This window comes from Cavia porcellus, unplaced genomic scaffold (assembly GCF_034190915.1).
Source record: "Cavia porcellus strain 051 isolate PalLab524CR breed Dunkin Hartley unplaced genomic scaffold, mCavPor4.1 scaffold_3, whole genome shotgun sequence".
NCBI lineage: Eukaryota > Metazoa > Chordata > Mammalia > Rodentia > Caviidae > Cavia > Cavia porcellus.
Window position 1 is genome coordinate 120236398 of NW_026947486.1, and position 19538 is coordinate 120255935.

The 19538-nt window shown below is 58.5% G+C and overlaps 2 protein-coding genes across 4 annotated transcripts; one reads left to right on the forward strand and one right to left on the reverse strand.

Annotated features, from left to right (window-relative positions):
• Window positions 1–425: 425 nt before the first annotated feature.
• Window positions 426–2561, forward strand: Avpr2 (arginine vasopressin receptor 2). Its single transcript, XM_013141407.2, has 4 exons — window positions 426–528; window positions 667–847; window positions 1050–1919; window positions 2006–2561. Exons 1-4 carry the CDS (start codon window positions 451–453, stop codon window positions 2209–2211), a joined length of 1335 nt encoding a protein of 444 aa, XP_012996861.2. The 5' UTR covers window positions 426–450; the 3' UTR covers window positions 2212–2561.
• Window positions 2562–2794: 233 nt separating this feature from the next.
• On the reverse strand, window positions 2795–16572 carry Arhgap4 (Rho GTPase activating protein 4). 3 transcript variants are annotated; one of them, XM_063246587.1, is made up of 21 exons: window positions 16416–16572; window positions 13193–13400; window positions 12942–13104; window positions 12793–12855; window positions 12400–12600; window positions 11914–12042; window positions 11605–11736; window positions 7541–7642; window positions 7240–7431; window positions 7073–7157; window positions 6904–6931; window positions 6560–6662; window positions 5590–5650; window positions 5416–5493; window positions 5200–5334; window positions 5011–5116; window positions 4692–4925; window positions 4529–4602; window positions 4269–4452; window positions 3927–4026; window positions 2795–3151 (listed from the first exon to the last, which is right to left on the reverse strand). In XM_063246587.1, exons 1-21 carry the CDS (start codon window positions 16480–16482, stop codon window positions 2918–2920), a joined length of 2679 nt encoding a protein of 892 aa, XP_063102657.1. In that variant the 5' UTR covers window positions 16483–16572; the 3' UTR covers window positions 2795–2917. The 3 variants fall into 3 exon arrangements, with proteins under 3 accessions (XP_063102657.1, XP_012996853.1, XP_012996850.1); XM_013141399.3 differs by having other exon boundaries at window positions 4290–4452; window positions 11605–11826; XM_013141396.3 differs by having other exon boundaries at window positions 11605–11826.
• Window positions 16573–19538: the final 2966 nt, after the last annotated feature.

The following is a 19538-nucleotide window of genomic DNA, read 5'->3' on the forward strand; positions in this document are numbered from 1 at the left end:
GGTTGGGGAGGAATAAAAGGGTGGGGTGACCTCGGCTCCCACAGGACCCTGAAGGGGAAGCCACTCTTGCTGGGGTGCCTAAAGTGTGGGGGGCACCTGGCTTTGACTGCGAGGAGGGGGGAGGAAGAGCCCAGCTCTGCCACCACTTTTTCCAGTCACAGCTGAGGTGCCATGGGGCAAAGTGACCTCCAGCACCCAAGTCCCAGGAAACAGAAGCAGACGTCCAGGAAGCAGCCAGGGACAGGGCGGGCCCAGCAGGAGACTGGCTGAGGCAGGTTGAGGGCCCAACAGTGGGGATCGGGAAGCCCAGGGACAGGAAGGAAAACCGGAGTCTACTTCCTGGTGTTGATGGCTGTGGTAGTGGTGAAAGGGGGTGGGGGTGGGGTGTTGCTGGGAGAGGGGGAGGAAGTGTGGGCCGGGCGGGGCGGGGCGGGGCGGGGTGGCCCAGCGATGGAGAGCAGACCTGGTCAGTCGCCTGGGCCACCTTCACACTGCCGCCCCACTGCCCCGGAGCGGGAGCTCAGCCAGGTAAGCTGCTTGGAGCGCTCTGCGTGCTCACCAGGCTCCTCTTGCCGGGTTCCCAACTCCTGGCCAGTCCAGGTCCCCCATGCCACCTAGATGCCCCCAGGCCCCAGTCTGACTGTGCCCCTCACCTCCTCTGCCCAGAACTGGCCCCAGACTGGACACCATCCCACACGCACACCTGACAGGTGCCTGCACCCTGGCGCCTCCCTAAGGGTCCCTGTGCTGAGACCCTGGGCCACCAGGCTGGCCCTACGTTTGCTGTCATCAGACTCTGAGGACACCTGTGGCCACCTCATTATGCTCTCTGCGACCACCACCTCTGGTAAGGCGGGATGAGCCCTCCTGTGGTGGGGGAGGGCTTTGGGGGTGGAGGCTGTCCTTGACTCCCACAGATTCCCGCAGCGGGACTTCCTCAGGGGGTCCCCCTGTTGAAGCCAGAAGTGGGCGGCAGGGTGTTGATGGTACCATTGGAGCCAGGGACCTCTTCCTTGTGCCCTCACTAACTTGGCCTCTCTCTCGCCCAGTGGCACCCAGGCCCCTCTCCCTGCCCAGCAACAGCAGCCAGGAACAGCCCCTAGATGCCCGGGACCCACTGCTTGCGCGGGCCGAGCTGGCCCTGCTCTCCACCGTCTTTGTGGCTGTGGCTGTGGGCAATGGCCTGGTTCTGGGGGCCCTGGTGAGGCAAGGCCGGCACGGACGCTGGGCACCCATGCACGTCTTCATCGGCCACTTGTGCCTGGCTGACCTGGTGGTGGCTCTGTTTCAAGTGCTGCCCCAGCTGGCCTGGGATGCCACCGACCGCTTCCACGGGCCTGACGCCCTGTGCCGGGCCGTCAAGTACCTGCAGATGGTGGGCATGTACGCCTCCTCCTACATGATCCTGGCCATGACGCTGGACCGGCACCGTGCCATCTGCCGCCCCATGCTGGCCTACCGCCACGGGGGCGGGGCTCGCTGGAACCGGCCAGTGCTGGTGGCCTGGGCCTTCTCGTTGCTTCTTAGCCTGCCACAGCTCTTCATCTTTGCCCGGCGTGACGTGGGGGATGGCAGTGGGGTCTTCGACTGCTGGGCACGCTTTGCAGAGCCCTGGGGACTCCGTGCCTATGTCACCTGGATCACACTGATGGTGTTTGTGGCGCCAGCCCTGGGCATCGCCGCCTGCCAAGTTCTCATCTTCCGAGAGATGCATGCCAGCCTGGTGCCTGCTCCGTCCAAGAGGGGGTGCCGCAGAGGGCGCCAGCCAGGCAGTGCCAGAGAAGGCGCACGCGTGTCAGCGGCCATGGCCAAGACCGTGAGGATGACGCTGGTGATCGTCATCGTCTACGTGCTGTGCTGGGCGCCCTTCTTCCTCGTGCAGCTGTGGGCAGCATGGGACCCCCAGGCGCCTAGGGAAAGTGTGTGTGGCCGTCCACGGGGGCTGCTCGGGCATGGCCACCCACATCAGGCACCCTGACCCCAGCCGGGCTCTCCCACCCCACAGGACCCCCCTTCGTGCTGCTCATGCTACTTGCAAGCCTCAACAGCTGCACCAACCCCTGGATCTACGCGTCCTTCAGCAGCAGCGTGTCATCGGAGCTGCGCGGCCTGCTCTGCTGCGTGAGGGGCCGCACCCCATCCGGCCTGGGGCCCCAGGATGAGTCCTGCACCACTGCCAGCTCTTACCTGGCCAGGGAAGCTTTCTCCTGAGGGCCAGGGGCTGCTGTACTCCCGGGCTCCCAAAGCTCAGCCGCCTGCCTGGGGCTGGCCCCCGAGCCCTGCTGCTGCCGCACAGGATGGCCCTGGCTGCGCCCCCTTTGGCCTCACTGTCCCCAAGCGCACAAGGAGGCCATGGGGCTCCAAGACTGTGAGGGGCTGCTTAGGTAAGCCCCTTTGTGCAGGGTGTGGGGACAGACAGTCCCAGGCCACAAGTGACAAGGGCAAACGCTCCCAGGTGACATGGAGGTTCGAAGGAGCCAGATGGGGAAGACCTCTCTGCCTGGACCTCCTTAGGCCCTTCCGTTTCTCTGCCCCTCATTAAAATTCCAGTTCGTTTTCCATACTGCAAGGCGTGTCCTGGGAACAAGGTACCACGCGCCCACACTGAGCCCATGTGCACCTGGCCGTGGAACCATGATGTAGGCTGCCAAGGCTTCTGAGGGCAGGTCCCCAAGAGGCACAGCTCCCGACGGACAGCTCAAGGCAGGGGACCCGGAGGAAGCCCTTCCGGCCGCCCACCTGCCTACTGCCTCAGCACATGGCCTCCAGCAGAACTGACACAGACAACAGCCGCTCAGGAAATGGCACACAGGGCTTTATGAGTCACACGGGACCCCACGGGCTGGCCCTGAGCAGAGCTGGGGGTGAGGAGAAGCAGGGGACCCATGGAGAGTGGACAGCCCCGGGGCCCCCTCCCTCACTGTGGCTTGGGGGCCAAGTCTGGGCCCTGTAGATTCAAGAAGGTGGGGAAACCTGGGCCTGAAGGCCCACGGGCAAAGCCTTTGTTCCTGCCAAGCACACCGCCACCCCCACCCCCACCCCCACCCGGGGACTTCGGGCTTCGTGGCCCAGGGCTGGCGGCGGTCGCCTGGCGCATGGTGGCCTTTCCCAAGAGCTCCTTAAACACTGAGTCCATGTTCTGCGTCACAGCCTGGTGGGACGTTGAGCACAGAGGTATTGGGTCATGGCGCTGCTCCTGTAGCCCTGATGGACCCTGTGGCCCATTCCTGGGCTCCCCGCTCTGCACTTCCTGCACTGGTCCTTCCTGCCAGTGTGAGGAGGTGGCCAGCAGTTCCTGGGTATGGCCCTGAAGCGGGGTCTGGCTGGCTGGGCCCTGGGCCTCCCATCCCCTCCCTCTCCTGGTACAGGTGGCCGACTCTGTCTGTGATCTTTAGGGTTACCAGCATGCTGGGGACTCCCTGATCAATGTCCCCCTCTGGTCGCAACCCAGCCCCCACCATTCTTGGCTATCAGGCTCCTGGCCTTGCATGTCCATCCTGCCTGTCCCACGCTCTCTAGGCTGGGGTGTCAGGCCACAATGGGACAGCAGCACAACCTTGCATGCCCTTTCTTAGGCTACATAACTGTCCCCAGGGTTTCCCTCCTGATAGGGGCAGAGCCCCTCCACATGCCCACTCTGCTTCCCTGGCCAGCGCCCGCCCCCCTCCCCCCCCCCGCCATCTGTCTCTCTCACCCTCCCTGGTGTGCCAAGCACCTGCTAGGTCACTGCCTGTCATTTAGCCTGGCTTTCACTACCAGGTGCTCCTGTCCTGTGCCAGCCGAGAGTCTGGGCTCATGCCTGCTATTTGCCCTAGTCCTCCTGGGCATGGTAGCCCTGGACTGCAGCTACCACAGAGAACAGGCAGTGGCCTTCCTAGAGGAGTGGACAGCTGGCTTCGCAAGGGGACACAGGAACAGTGCCTCACCTTGTCCACTTCCACATGTCGCTCTGGGGACGTTGGCACCAAGCAGTGTCGTCCATGGCCAGAGGGGCCCACAGTCTCAGGTGGGGCACCCGGCTCCATCCTGCAGGGTAGGGGCACTGAGCCCAATGGGACCCTGGGCAGCACCTCCCTTCCTGGGGCTGACCCCCCTGTCTGCTGCCTGAGGAATGAGGGGAGCCATCTTGTGCTTGCCCAGCCCTGGGCCACCGGCAAGGCCAGGAGGTTCTCTGAGGGGCTTGCGGGGCGGGCGGGGAGTGCAGCACTCCAGGGTTGAGCACCTTAGGGTGACCTTGTGTGGCCCCCACACTTGGGGGCCTCGCTCACCCCTCAAGCAACGTGATGTACTTGTGTGGGATGAGCCCCCGAATGCTGCCGTGCTCTCCACGCCACCAGTCACTCGAGGCACGAGAGTGTAGCCTCAGCACATCCCCACGCTGGAAGCTCAGCTCCTGCACGGTGCGGCCTGTGTACCCAAAGCAGGCCACAGCCTCTACTGTGCCTTCGGGGTCTGTGGAGGAGAGAGGGTGCAGGTGGGTGGTGCAGTCACCAGGGAGCGGGGCGTGGCAGGCCCCACCGCCCCTCACCATCCTCCTGGGCCGAGGGGGCGCCTTCTGGCTCCAGCTCAGTATCTCCCGTGAGGCTGTTCAAATGTGCATCCCTGAGGCAAGAGCAGGGAGAGGGTGAAGGGCCCCTCCACTCCTTCCCCGGCCCCCAGGCCCCCCGGAGCTGGAGCAGAGTGGAGCGCACCCCAGGCAGCCGGCAGCGGGAGGTGCCATGCACTTCTCATAGACCGGGCCGGGCAGCAAGGCTGGCGCCGGGAAGACCTGCGCGGGTTGCAGGATGAGCGTCTGCACCAGCTGGTTGACACGGCCCTGCAGGGCCACCGGGTCCTGCCCACTGGGAACAGGCAGCAGCGTAGGCCCGAAGCACACAGCCAGGTTGTAGGGGTCCATCATGTTCTCATCGCTGTACTGGGCCAGGCTAGGAGGACAGGCGGGGGGGAGGTGGATGGGTGCTCTCGTCATGTCCCCCACCCCCTGCCCCGTCCCGTCCCCATGGCACTCACTGGTTGAGGAAAGTGAAGAGGTAGCGCAGCACCACCAGCACCGGGTCAGGCAGCCGTGCCAGCAGGTGGCTCACGGGCTGCACGCGCTCGGCCATAGCCTCGGTCTCTGTGGCCAGGGTCCCCGAGAGACACTGAATGAGTGCAGCCCGAGTCCCCAGGACCCTCCCCATCGGCTCCACACCCCCTCACCAACAGAGGCCAGCAGCTCCACCACCAAGTCCTCAGGGAAGAGTGGGGGCTCCAGGCTGCGGAAGTAGAGCTTGAGCACGCCAGCCACCGAGTCCAGGTCGTGGGGCATGCAGCCCTCCACCAGAGGGTCCTCGCCTGAGGGTGCAAGTGCACAGTGAGGGCCAGCCGTGCTCCCAAGCCCAGGCCACCCGGAGCTGGTCTGGCAGTCCCCCCCACCTCTCTCAAAGGCGTCGCGGATCTCTGTGATCCGAGGCTGGGCACCGGACACCCGGAAGATGCCCTCGTGCTGGAGGCCTGTAGAGGATACGGGCTGAGTGCCAGGATCTCCTCCCCCAGGGCCGGCCTGTGACGGTAGAGGTGTCTGTGCCCCGCTGGGGCCGTGTGGCTTACCATTGAGGTTGATGAAGCGGATGCAGCTCTCCACTACCAGGGGCACAGGTTGGCCTGAGCTCTAAGGACAGGACAGGCAAGCTGCAGCTTCACAGGGAGGCAAGCAGTGCCACTTTTTCCTGAGCAGTGCGTTATGGCCAAGTTTGTGACAGTGGCTCCTAAGGGTCTACTGTTTCCTTTTTTTTTTTTTTTTTTTTTTTGGTTTTTTAAGACAGGGCCTCACTATGTGGTTCAGGCTGGTCTTGAACTCACTATGTACTCCAGGCTGGCTTCAAACTCGAGACAATCCTCCTGTCTCAGCCTCCCAAATGCCAGAAATACAGGCGTGTGCCACCATGCCTGGCATTAAGTATCTGGTATTTCGGATGCTATTTTAGGTAGTGCCTTCCATTTTATTTGCAAATTGTTTGTTGCTGGAATGTAAAAACAATCAAAATTTGAAGGCTGACCTTGAATCAGGTGACACTGCAAACTCAAATTCGTGCATTCTTTTGAATGCTCGTGCACATAATCACACTGCCAAGAATGACAGGATTATTTTTTTCTTTTTGGACTCCCTCTCCTATGCTTTCGTGAAGCTGGGGATCAAATACAGAGCCTTGGCACTAACATCCCTGTCCTTTGGAATTTTGAGACAGGATCTTACTAGGTCTCTAAGTTGCCCGGCAACTGGGCTTGAACCCTCAACCCTTCTGCCCCACCTTCCTGAGGGCCGGGATGACGAGATGTGCACCCCGCCCAGCTTGGCTCTCTCTCCATCACTGTACAGCACCGTCCAGCAGCCCCAGAGCCACACACACGAGCCACAGTGGAAGCCAGTGTGGGGTGAGACAGTGTGGAGGCCTGAAGGAGGTTGTGGGGGTCTGGGGACAAAGGACATGGGGTTGGGTGGCTGCTTGGCCAGAGATGAGAAAGCACAGAAGAGAAGCGGCTGGCCTGCGGCCCCACGGAGCACGGGCCACACACGGACCTGGATAAACTTCTCCATGTCGCCTCCAAAGAGTCTCTGGTTGTACTGTGAGCTGGGTCGTGGCAGGCGGCTCTTCTGGAGTTTTCTCTGTGAGTATTGGGTCCTGCAGTGAAGGAGACCCGGCTCGAGGGAATAGGCACAGAGGACAGCGTGGGCCCCCACATCTTCCTTGCCAGGCCCTGCACTGCCCAGGTTATTAGTTTTTGAGACAGGATCTCACTCTGGAACCTAGGCTGGCCTCGAACTCTGGCCCTCTTGGGTTTTTCTGCACTCCACCAAGGCTCTAGGTTACCAGGCACAGAGCTAGGCCCCAGGAAGAGACTGGGTACTTTTGGGGGACTCACCACAACGTCTCCTGCTGCTCTTTGTCACCTGGGGAGGAGAAAGTGTTGGTGACCTGCCTTGTGGGCGAAGGCCTTCAGTGGGCTCAGTGAGGGGCTGGGACAGCCAAGGTCAGGCTGTCTCCGGGCTGTCCCCGTCAGGGCAGGAAGGGAGGCAGCGCGGCCGGTGCACCTCGCCCTATGGCCTCCTGCAGCTTCTCATGCTTGGCCTGCAGCTTGGCGAGGATGCTGCGTCCACTCAGGTACTCCTGCAGCTTCTGGAGAGTCCGAGAAGAGCCCTCAGTTTCTGACACGAGGCCTGAGCTGCCCAACCTCCCGGCCCCCTTCCACCGTGCCCACCGTGATGTAGAAGGTCTCTGTCTCCTGCTGCTGGCCGCGCTTCCGGCCTGCCTGCCGCCCGCCCGAGTCTGAGCCGGTGGACTTTAAGGACTCTGTGGATGGGCTGGCCTGCAAGGAGTCGGGCACTTCCCCATCATCCGACGCCACCAACTCCAGCAGGGCCTGCAGCGTCGCCTTCAGCGTCTTGTTCACCTGGGTGGGAGGTGGGGAACAGGGCTGGCAGGCAGAAGCCACACTGGCAGGAAAAGTGGGGAGGTGGCAGCAGGGTCCCGTCCCCACCCAGCCTGGCGCCGCTTCACACCTCCTCTGTTTCAATGGCCTGCCGGTCCAGGCGGCTCCGGATGTTCTGGGCCCTGGGCACAATCTCATCCCGCAGCTCCAGCTCAACCTGGATCTCAGTCACCTGCAGGGACAGCGCCAGGGCTGATGTGAATGCACCCAAGATGTGCCCGGTAGGGACCATAGCACACTGCTTGCTTGTGACACTCCAGTGGGGACGACCACTGACCCTGTGAGGGAAAACGCCAAGCGCGGGAGTGGGTGCCAGGGACGGCCTCTCTGGGCGAGGAGCACACAATCTGTGAACACACTGGAACCAATGAATGGCACTGTGGACTAAACGTGGGGCCTGTGCACTGAGCAGCATTCCCAGCCTTTTCTTCATGGGACAGGGTCTCGATAAGTTGCTCGGTTGCCTAGGATGGGCTCCGACTTACCATCTGCCTGCCTCAGCCTCCCAAAGTGCCCGAGTGACAGGCATTGGCACTACACCCACTTTGAATTGTATTTTTTAGGAGATTAATGGTATATGTTACTCCTCAACTGGCTCCGTCTTTTAAGCCAAGAATGGCCAGGACAGAAAGAGGGCCTCGGGGACAGAGAGGACAGTGCCCGTGGATGCACAGGTTGTGGAGGAGAGCGCCTCAGGAAGCTAGGGGCCGCAGGGTCAGGGTAAGTTCTGGCTGCAGGTCAGGCTGAAGAGAATGCTCAGTGCACAGTGACCGTGACAAAAATAAAAATAAATAAATTTAATAAATATAAAAAACATGAACATCTAAATATCCAGAAAACTCTGGTATTGCAGTTAGAATTCTGTTAAAATTCATATAAAGAACTAAAAAAAAAAATCAGTCCTCTCAGATTTACAGACCCAATCCAAAAGCGGGCAACTGAGATGAGTACACACTTCTCAGACGAGGAAATGCAACAGCAAACAAATACGTGAAAAAGTGTTCAACATCACTAGCCACTCAAGAGATGCACATTAAAACACTGAGATTCTACCTCACACCAGAAAGAATGGCTGTTATTAAGAAATCAAGCAATAACAAATGCTGGAGAGGCTGTGGGGTGGGGGAAAAGGATCCCTCCTGCACTGTTGGTGGGAGTGCAGACTGGTGCAGCCACTGTGGAGGTCAGTCTGGAGATTCCTCAAAACACCTAGATTGGCGGTCCCATTCAATGCAGTCGTACCCCTCCTGGGTATCTTCCCAGAAGAACTAAAAACATACCTCAGTGATATATGTGCACCCATATTTATAGCAGCACAATTTACAATAATTAAATACTGGAAACAACTCAAATGCCCATCAACCAAGTAATAGATTAAAAAGCTGTGGTATTTTATACAATGGAGTATTATTTAGCTATAAAGGGTAAACTGGAGACTTTTATAGGTAAATGGATGCAACTTGAGACCATACTTGTCAGTGAAGTAAGACACATGTGTAGACACAGTACTGTCTCCCTAGTGTGAGAAGCTGAAAGAAACAACATGTATACGTGCACGTGTATGTGTGTGTAATGAAAAGCTAGCTACGGTAGTCACACTACTGATTTCTCGGAGTTCACTGAAGAGGAAGATCTGCGCCGGTACTGTTCGGACAACTGAATGCAGAGCTCCTGTGCTCTGGGTGAAAGATTTGGGGATGACAATGCGCAGTGTATGTACCATTGTTGCCCCAGACGGACGTGTTCTGAAATTTTGTCTTATTTTATTTTTTCCCTCTTTGAAATAAGATGGATTTGTTTAGCTCAGCAGTGTAAGCGCCTGCTTGTTAAACTCAAGGTCGTGAATTCAATCCCCACCCCACCCCCCAAAAAAATAAAAAAGAAATAAAATGGATTTAAAAAAACAAAGAAACTAAATTTCTAATTTTTTGTTTGTTTGTTTGTTTGGTGCTGGGGATCGAACTCATGACCTCGCGCTTGCCAGGCAGGCGCTTAAGCCACTGAGCTAAATCCTTAGGCCCAAATTTCTAAATTTTTAAAAAAATCGTGTTAAAATTGAGTGACAGCTAGGCGTGAAGGTACACACCTGTCATCCCAGCACCTGAAAAGCCGAGGCAGGAAGAAAGATTGCTGCGAGCTCCAGGCCAGCCTGGACTGCTTCAAAGAAAACAAAATCAAGATTTAAAAAAAAGTAAAGATGCAGCTTATCTGCAAGAAGCTGGACATTCCCTCTCTGCTCCTCTAAGCTGTACCAAATGGGACTGCACAGGGACTCAGTCATGAAAGGTAACAGAAGAGCCCTGACTCAGCCTCAGCAGGGCTAACCAAGGAGGGAAGGACAAATCCTGTCTCACTTCTACGAGGTGTTTTCCTTGAGGGTGCCACAACCCCTGGCAGGGATAGACTCTGAAGGGTGCCAGGGTGGAGGGCGAGGACTGGGTGGGCTTTGGGTTTGGTTTGGGTTTTAAAGACAGGATCTCACTGTGTAATCCAGGGTGGCCTTGAACTCACAGCTGCCACCACACCTGCTTATCTCATCTTTTAAATAAGGCCACCCTAAGCCCTAGGAAATGCTAAGTGTGCCCCACCCCCAGCCCACACTGTTGGCAGGAACCTGGTCAGTTCTCTCCGGGGAGGCCCTGCCCCCGGGGAGGACAGGCTCTGGGATGTTCGGCATGGCACGCTGGTGACAGTGTGTGCAAGCCCCGCCCTGGGGCTGGCCGGGTCCCCTTAGTTTGGCCTTGGTGTTGCCCCACTGACACTGGCAATGTCACAGATCAGTGGCTGTGGATGAGCCACTCTGGGACCATGAGGCGACAGAAACAAGGCCATACTCCATGCACACCTGATGTCCCATGAAAGCAAGAACCTTGTCCCTAACCTTGGTTTTCTGTCGTTGTTTGGTGCTAGGGATGGAACCCGAAGCACCAAACAACATCCCCCGTTGTTTTCCCAATTTTCTTTTTCTTTTCTTTTTTTTTTTTTTTTTTTTTTTTTTTTTTTGGTCTTTTTCTTTTTTATCGGTACCGGGGATTGAACTCACGACTGCCTGCTTGCAAGGCAGGCGCTTATGCCGCTGAGTTAAATCCCAGCCTTTTTCCAATTTTCTTTTAAAACAGGGTCTTGCTGAGTTGCCCAAGCTGCCTTTAAGCTTGGGATCATCTGCCTCAGCCTCCACCAGCCTCAGTGCTGGGATGGCAGGTATATGCCAACACCTCTAGCTCAGATTTGTGTTAAACTTCACTTGGGGTTGGGAGGTCATTAGACAGATCTCAGAGAAAGTGGAATAGAAAGGCCTGGAGATGGGAATCGGGAAGGAGCAGGAAATGAGTCAACCATGAGGCTCACTACCCAGCAACAAGGATTCTCAAAAGAGAATGAAGCGGAAACGAAGCGCAAGAGGGTATCTCCGCAGCCCTACTAGCCCCACAGCAGGCAGGGTACAGCTTCCCAGATTGACAGGTGTCCTGGCTGCCAGGGTCAGGTGAGAGAGAACATCTCAGTGCAGACCCCTGTGGCATTCTGGGACAGTTCCTGAGGTAGGGACTGTCCCAGAGACTCAGGAGACAAGAGCAAGTGTGCCTAATGAAAAATCAGCAGTCAATCAGTGTGGTGGTGCACTCCTATAGTCCCAGCGCTCGGGAGGCTGAGGCAGGGGAATCACTTCGAGTTCAAGACCAGCCTGGGCTACAAAGTGAGCTCAAGGCCAGCCTTAATTGCTCAGCAAGACCCTGTCTCAAAAAGACAATAAATGAATAAATAAAAATAAAAATAAAAATCACCACTCAATGTTTTTTTTTTTTTTCCTTCCAGGTCAGCATTACGAAAATATTTTTGGTTTTCTTCTGCTTTTCTGAGATATGGTCTTGACATGTAGCCCAAGCTGGCCTTCAATGTGCAGTCACCCTCCTGCCTCAGCCTTCTGAGTGCTGAGAAGACAGATGTGCTCACCATCCCACTGGGCAATCAGGAAAACTTTGAAACACTCGAGAGCAGGGATAGCGGGTTCCCACCTGTGCATGAGGCTGTGGGGCGGGGACATCTGTGTACCCAACCACTTTTGAAACCCAGACAGCACCAGAAGCCCTTTGCAACTGTGCTGGGAGTCACACAACAGTGCAGAGGGAATCTCACCTGGTCACCTTCATGGGGCTGGTAGTCGAAGCGCAGTGGGGGGCAGAAGGCTGCCGCATGTACCTCAAGCACCTTGGCCTTGTCCCCCAGTGGGTCCAGGGCCTCCAGCGCCTCCTCCAAGCTGCCCAGGCCCTGCATGTGGGAGGCCTGGCTGCGGCTCTCAGCAGCCACAAAGCTCCGCAGCGCCTGCCCCAGGGCCAGGTGGAAGCCCATGTCGCAGCACTGGGGACAAGAAGCACAGAGGCTGGGTGGTCGTGGGGCACACGCCCCCAGCCCTGCCTGGGGCCCGATGCCCGATGCCCAACTCACGTCCATGAGGTCCAGGACATCATGCAGGTAGTAGCTGCTGACTGCTGCATTGACGCTGGCCAGGCTGAGCAGGTATTCATTCCGCGCCTTGGTACACTTGAGTCTGTGCTCCAGGAACTTGGCCTGGCGCTGCTCAGACAGCGAGGCCACCGGGGTCACCACTCACCAGTGCCCCACTTCTGGCCTTGAAGGTGACTCCCCCACCATGACACCCCACAAGTCCTTTCAACTCTGTGCAGACCCCAAGTCCTGCTGCTGCCTCCCCTGTTCTTCACCTGCCACCGCTGGCCTGCGCTCCATGGACAGAGCAGAGGCGACAGAGAATTAGCTGTCCGACAAGAGGCACACAAACACCCCTCGATGGAGGCAGGAACCAGGGGGAACCATCTCCCCTATGCTTCAAGCTGGTACCCCCACATCCTATATCCTGCAACTGTCCCCCTTCTGTCCCTCAGCCCCCGGGCACCCCAGTGGCATTGGGCCCACCTTCTCCACCAGCCGCCCCCCCTTCTTGACCGAGCTCTTGCGCTGCGGCCCGGCCTCGGCAGCGCTGGCTGGGCTGGTGACGGTGGTGGCTGTGGTGGGGGCGCTCCGGCCCGCCCTCTTCTCCTCCTGCCGCTCAGCTTCTCGGAGCTTGGCCTCAGCGCTGGCGCTCTCTGTGCGGTACACCTGGTATGTCTTCCTGGCCTGCGATGGACCAAGCCAGGCACCCAGTGATGGACCAAGCCAGGCACCCAGTGATGGACCAAGCCAGGCACCCAGTGATGGTCACATTCGAGCACATCCCCTCCAGGGGCCCTTGAGGCTCAGGGGTGGATGCTAAGTCCAGCCTTCCTGTCCGTAGTCTCCTGAGCGCAATTCTCCACCATCCCTGCTCACCGTCTGGAGCTCTGAGACCACTTCCAGGAGATCATCCTGCAACTGCTGCCCCAGGTCCTTGCTCTAGAAGTGGAGGGGGAGTGAGGGCCAGTTCAGCAGCCGCCACTTGAGTGCAGGAGCCGCCCTGCCCAGGTCTGGCACACACGCACCTTCTTGACGATGCGCCCCACGTCCTCGGCGATGTGGCTCAGACGCTGTGCCAGGGGACCCCCCAGCAGCTCACCCAGGGCCGCGCTGTCCCGGCTCTGCTGCCGCGTATGCTGCAGTAACACGGCCCAGCAATGCAGGGGGGACAGGAGTGATGGCTCCTTCCTGGGGGCACGAGGCATTCAGACTGGGCCCAGCCCCACAATGCACCTGTCTGCACCGCGCACCCATCCATGCCGCACACGGCACCCACCGGAAGCTCTGCAGTTCACGCCCACTGCCACCCAGGCGGCCACCGCGGCTGGCCAGGCGTTCGGCCAGTTTGTCCAGGCCCCGGGAGTACTCAAGCTCCACCTCGGCACGGCGCCGTGCGAACTCAGCCAGCTCCTGCAGCAGCTCCCGGCGCAGCTCGCCCTGCAGCTCCAGGCAGCGCAGCTGCTCGCCCAGCTGCCAGCGAATCTCTGCGAGGAAGCAGAGGGCCTGGAGGGGCTGCCAGCCCAGGCCTGCGCGGCAGGCACGGAGCAAGCAGCCGCCTTGGCAGCTCCTAGGGACGAGGCCTCCACACTGAGGACCAGGCAGGCGGACAGAGGCAGCAGCTCTAAGGAGAGGGCAAGGGTGTCCCAGTGGGAGGGCACAGTGGTGCAAAGACCAGAGTGATGAGAGTTCAGCAGCTCTGGGGAGCTGAAGCTGGTTATTTCTGCTCACTTGATTGGTTTTTCAATTTTTGTGAGTCAGGGTCTCACTATATAGTCCAGGTTGTCCTCGAATTCACTACTATAGCCTAAGCTCAGCTCAAACTTGAGGCGATTCTGCTTCAGCCTCCCAAGTACTAGGAGGACAGGCTGCAATGTCACAACCAGCTTGGGCTGTTTAGGAAGGGTGGAACACAGGGCCAGCCCAGCACCATTACCAGGCACGAGGGGGACCCTGGGGTCCAGATGGCCCACAGCAATGAATACATAGCCTCAGGCCCCAGGGTAAAAGGCAGTCCCAGTAGGGCATGATGGCACACTGTGGGGATTAATGCAGGAGGGCAGAAAGTTTGAGCCCAGCTTAGGCAATTTAGGGAGACCCTGTCCTAAAATAAAAACAAGAACAGGTCCGGGAATGGAGCTCAGGGTGAAGGCCGTGGCTTCAGCCCAGTACTATAAAAAGAGAAAAGAAAAGAAAGAACGGAAGGAAGAAAGAAAAAACAGGACCGCGTGGGGGTTGGGTGTTGCGTGGGTGAGTGAAGAAAGGGGCTGGCTTGTATAGTGCTCCCAACCCCCGCCCTCTGGCTTCCCCTCCCCAACAGGAGGCCATGCCCAGGTGACACCCTGCCTTCCACAACTGAACACTGGCTGCTCCCCCATGGGCCCGCTGGCAGCACATAGGGCTTTGGCAACCTGCTGGCACAGTCCCTGGGCTGCGTGCCGTCTCTGTTCCCATCCCCAGGGTGGCACACTCTAGACACTGACTGTGGCTGAGAGACAGTTACTCCACTGGTACAGAGAGCAGAAGGCAGGGGCTGGGGCATTCGGGTGTCCTCCCAACTCCCCTCTCTCAGCCAGGCTCAGGTGGCCCAGGCCTGGCCTCTGCTTTACCCCCACTAGATTCTCTGGAGACAGCTCCATGGGCGCTCTCCTGTCACCAACAGATCAGGCTGGACGAATGGGAGCCCAGAATGCAGGGGCCTTGGGCAGTAAAGCCAAGGCAGGGCTAGACCAGGAGCTCAGGCATCCGGTGGGACGGCAGGAGGCAACTTGGCCACCCTGAGGCCACCTACAGCCCCAGACTGCTATCAAGAGAGTCCTCGGGAATCAGGGGACCTTCTTTGGAATGAAACAAAAGCTCAAACTGGTTTCATTCATCAAAGGCTTTAGACTATCCAGCGGGCCTGCCTGGCCTGGAGACCTGTTGCCACTGAACCGAGGCAAAGGGAGCAGTGACCACCCTATTGTTCACTCCCGCCCTTCCCTTCTGCCACTGTCCAGCCCCACCCACCTCCACCCATGTGGACATGCGCACTGGCCGCTGGGCCCCTAGTAGCTTGAAATTGCAAGCCAATTGCATTTGTGGTCCCCAGAGTGCTGGAAAGAGGAAGACTGCCTGCAGCTTGCAGACAGCTCGGAGACCCGTCCTGACCTGCCCCCAGTCAGCAGCCCTGTCCCACCCCTCCTGGCAGACACCTTGCAGCAGGGGCTTGTTTGCTGATGTCTCCCACACACCTGACACCTGAGAGCAGGAACCGGTCCACACACCTCTCTCTTCTCCCTGGCCTTCACCCTGAGTTACATGCCCTTCCAGCCCTATTTATTTATTTATTTTTATTTTGAAACGAGGTCTCAGTAAATCACTGAATTGCTTAGGCTGGGCTGCAATTTAGAATCCTCCTGCTTCAGCCTTCCACAGTGCTGAGATCAGAGATGAGGCGTGCACCAGCTCCAGTACAATAGGGACAGAACAGATGTATACAAAACATCTGACAAAACAAAGGCCAGGGGTCTGGAATCCCCTATTCCATCTGTTTGAATTGCGAAGCTGGGCCTCCCATCACACTTCCTGTGTCACACTTCCTGTGAGCGCCAGCAGGGCTCTCACTTCTGCTGCACTCGGAAGATGGCTTCCCCGCCGCCACTCTGCTGACGTGGAGAACCCAGTGAGCCAAGCACACAGCCTGCTCTCTCTCACGCGTTCCGCAGGCTCTCAGGGGTTGCAAGGCAGAGGCCCCCCATCCTGGGGGTGCGGCGCACTCGAGGGCCATCAGGAGTGGCCTGGCTCCAATCCCTGGCATCTCGAAGGGCCTCACCAGCTCTGCTGACTGCAGGGCTCTCCTGCTGGTGCCTTCCCGGGCCCCCCCCCCCCTCACCCAGCGTTTGAGGAAGTCAGGTGGGAGCCTTCCCGCCACAGCACCCGGCCCTGCAGGGCTACCACGCCCTCTGCAGTGGCCTGGAGCTGGCCAAAGGGTCAGCGGACACGCCAGGGTGCAAACAGCTGGCACTACACACATAGGGCAGCACCCTCAGGTCTAATGGCCACGCACCCCAAAGTCACCTCCCTGAGCTCCATTCCGCCACGAGGAAAGTGAAGCTTTGAGAGTGACATCGGTGCTGGACATCTTCTGGCCCTCGTCTCTGCAACAGAATCACTTAAGCCTTGCCGGGAATTTGCAAGTACATTTGCATGAGATTTGCACAGGGCATCAGCAGAACCCCAAGAAGTCGGATTCCAGTGGGCAACAAGCCTGCAGCATTCGCACAACTGGGGCAGGGGGGTGCCAGGTGCCAGGGCTCCAGGAACAGCACTGCAGTTGGGCTGGGCCACCGCCAGTCAGTCCCACCAAGCTGCTCACTGCCACTTCCCAGCTTGCCACCTCCTCAGGTCCTCGCGGGAGCAGGGGAAAGGAGAAAGGAGAAAGCAGAAAGGAGAGAGGAGGGCCCTTGTAAGGGCAGCTCCCAGACCCCGCGTTCTCCGCGACCTGCCAGGCGCTCCCTCACCTTTGACCTGCGCTTCGTACTCAGCCTGCATTCCCCGCTCCCGCCGCAGTTTCCCGTGTGCCGCCATCGCGGCCCAGTGGCCGCGCCGTCGAGCCCCGCTGCTCCCACGCGGGCGGGTGCCGCGACCTGGAGCCCCTCCGCCTGCACCCCGGCAGGCCCCGCCCCGCCCCGCCCCCAGAGCTCGGGGGCGGGACCTGGCACTGCCCCCAGGGGCCCCTGCCCCGATGATGGCCGGAGGTTGTCCCCTTCCGCTGTTTTCGCGCGTCGGCCGCCCTGGGCCCACCGCCCCCTACCTAGCAGCCAGGGCAGGAGCAAGAGTCCCAAGATGCCCAGCAAACTGCCACCATGCTGCCATCCCCCCCATCAGCTCCAGAAGACTGTCTTTGGGCACCACCGCCAGACTGCATCCCGCCAGAGCCACTGGCAATCAATAGCATTGAACAGCAGGATGTGGTGGCACAGTCCTGTCATCCCAGTAGCCAGGAGGCTGAGGCAGGAGGATCACCTTGGGTGTGAGGCTGGATAGGTTACATAGTGAGTTCAAGGCTAGTCTGTACCACATAGCCTCAAAAAACAAAGAAAAATAAAATAGCAGTGGCCAGCAAGATGGTAGCTGCCCTAGGGCTTGGCTTCCTAGGACTGTCTGCACACTGGGTCCCCAGGATGCTCCGGGGTCCCCCTTCATGGCTCCTGGCTGAGAAGCCTCAGCCTAGAGAGCCTCAAGCTGTACCTTCATCCCTCCAAGCATCCGGTCCAGAGCTGGCCGGGTTCCCCTTCTGCTCAGCCGGGGGATGAGAGGGGGCAACAGCCTTCGGTTCCCCATAGGTGGTTACCGCTTCCTGCCGCAGGAAACCCTGCTCCCGCAGCCTCCCTGTAGCATGCACCTGCCCTAGCCTGGGCAGTCTTGGGGCCTCCCTTTCCCAGGGTGCCATCCACTCTAGGCTATGGAACAATAGCTTCTGCAGATAGCCATGATAAGCCAGAGTTGACAGCTGTGTTTGGCTTGGTGGCAGGGAAATCCCAGGTCCAGTGCTCAGGACAAGAGCAAGGTAGCTAGGCACTGCGTGTCCAGGGAGGCAGGGGTGCAGGTGCACTTGTAGACACCTGCAGAGGGGACAGGTAGACAGCCTTGACTTCTGCCTGGAGGGAGGGGTCCTGCTACTAGCGCTGCTGGGAGCCTCTGAGCTAGTGACGGTTCACAAGTGCCCTTGGACAGAACCACCCAGAGGGCACAGGGCATCTGAGAAACGCCCCAAGGATGTCTCACTATGTAGTCCAGGCCGGACTTCAATTCCCTTTGGAGGTCAAACCGACTTCAAACTCAAGATTCTCCTGCTTTAGCTTCCCAAAGTGTCAGGATTAGAAGTATGTACCACCACCTCACCTGGCTTTAAATGTACACTTGATCTTAGCCAAAAGGCCAAGAAGCAATGGCTTGAAATGTAAATAGAATTTTGTTTGTAGAGCTGGAGCTGAAACCTAGGGGCCCAAGCATGCTGCTCAAGCATTTTACCACTGAGCTACACTCCCAGCTGCCCACAGGATCCTGAAGGAAGGTCCCCAGTCCACAACACTGATCTGTGAAGCACCAATGCTGGGGTCCTCCAGCAGGCAGGGGCACTGTGCCAGCCCATGTCACACTTCATTGCCCCCATGTCATACAAATCCTGCCACTGCAGAAACCACACTGAGGCCCCACATCCGGCTGTCTCCTAGTCCTCCCTGAGTCCTGATTGGTCCCCAAACCTTGCTCTCCAGCAGAGCCAGGCTTAGGGCCCCCAGCACACAGGAAATGGCTGCCCTTGGCCGGCAAATGCTCTTCTCTGCCTCAGGCACCATAATCTCGAGTGAAACACTGAGAACAAAGCCTCTGGCGGGGAGAACCCTGGCTTTTATTACTTTTCTCCCCATCAGCCCTGCTGCTCCCCCTCCAAGATCCCAGACACAGGCTCTCGTGCATGTGAGGGTCAGATGTGCAGGACATTTCTAAACTCGTTGAGGCCAGGGGTGTTGGCACATGCCTGTCATCCCAGCACTCCAGAGGCTGAGGCAGGAAGATCACTGCAAGTTCAAGGCCAGCCCCTTTACATAACAAGACCCTGTGTCAAAAAAGCAAAAATAGGGCTGGGTATGTAGTTCCATGGCACAATCACCTGCCTGCCTGGCAAACACGAAGTCATGAATTTGATTGCTAGTATCAAGTACATAAATAAATACAATGGAAAAATAAACTCGTTGAGGCGGGGGAAGTGAAAGGACCATGGAATGAAGATGTGTTATGTACATGTACCAACATCCCCAAGTGAATGCAATCATTATACTGCAACATGTCCTAATAAAATTCTGAAAAAAGTACATACACATTGGGGTGGGGATTTAGCTCAGTGGCTCAACCACTTGCTTGGTAAGCGCAAGGTCATGAGTTCGATCCCCGGTACCAAAAAAAAACAAATGCGCACACATTCTTTTCCACTTTTTTACTTCCTGGGTGAATGCACACACATTTTTAAAAATGAGGGAAAAGGGTCGTGAGTTCGATCCCCGGTACCGCAAAAAAAAGGTGGGGAATACAATCAACCGGTTGAAGAGTGTACATTTGGACCTGGGGGTGATCACAGGGCTGGGGGGTTGCTTTAGGGCCAACGGGAGATGGAAGCGAGGCGACAATGAGGCCGTCCCAGGGGAGCAAAGCGCCACTGCGCCTCTTGTTTCCCTGTCACTATTCCAGGGCTCCTCAGGAGCCGCGCTGGGCCTCCTGGATATCAACGGATTCCAGCCTCGCCCCGGGCACCAAGCAGCGGCCTGGGAAACGGGTGCTGCGGACGGGGGAAGTGCTGGGCCCCAGGGCCAGGCGAGCCTGCGGTTTCCCCCTACCCTTTCTTCCCCATCCGCAGCTCCCACCTCCGCCCAGGAAACCTAACTGCCTCGGAGGCGGCTCAGCGCTGAGCAGCTACAGAGACGCAGCGAACACAGGGGACAGAGCCCGCGGGAGCCGAAAGCGGCCCCTCCCATCCGCCGAGGGTTTCGCCTACCAGCGACGGAGCGCTGCACATGCAGCGCGCAAGCCCGCCCACCCGACCGTGCGGAGTTCGGCCCCGGCGCCACCGGACCAATCAGAGCCTG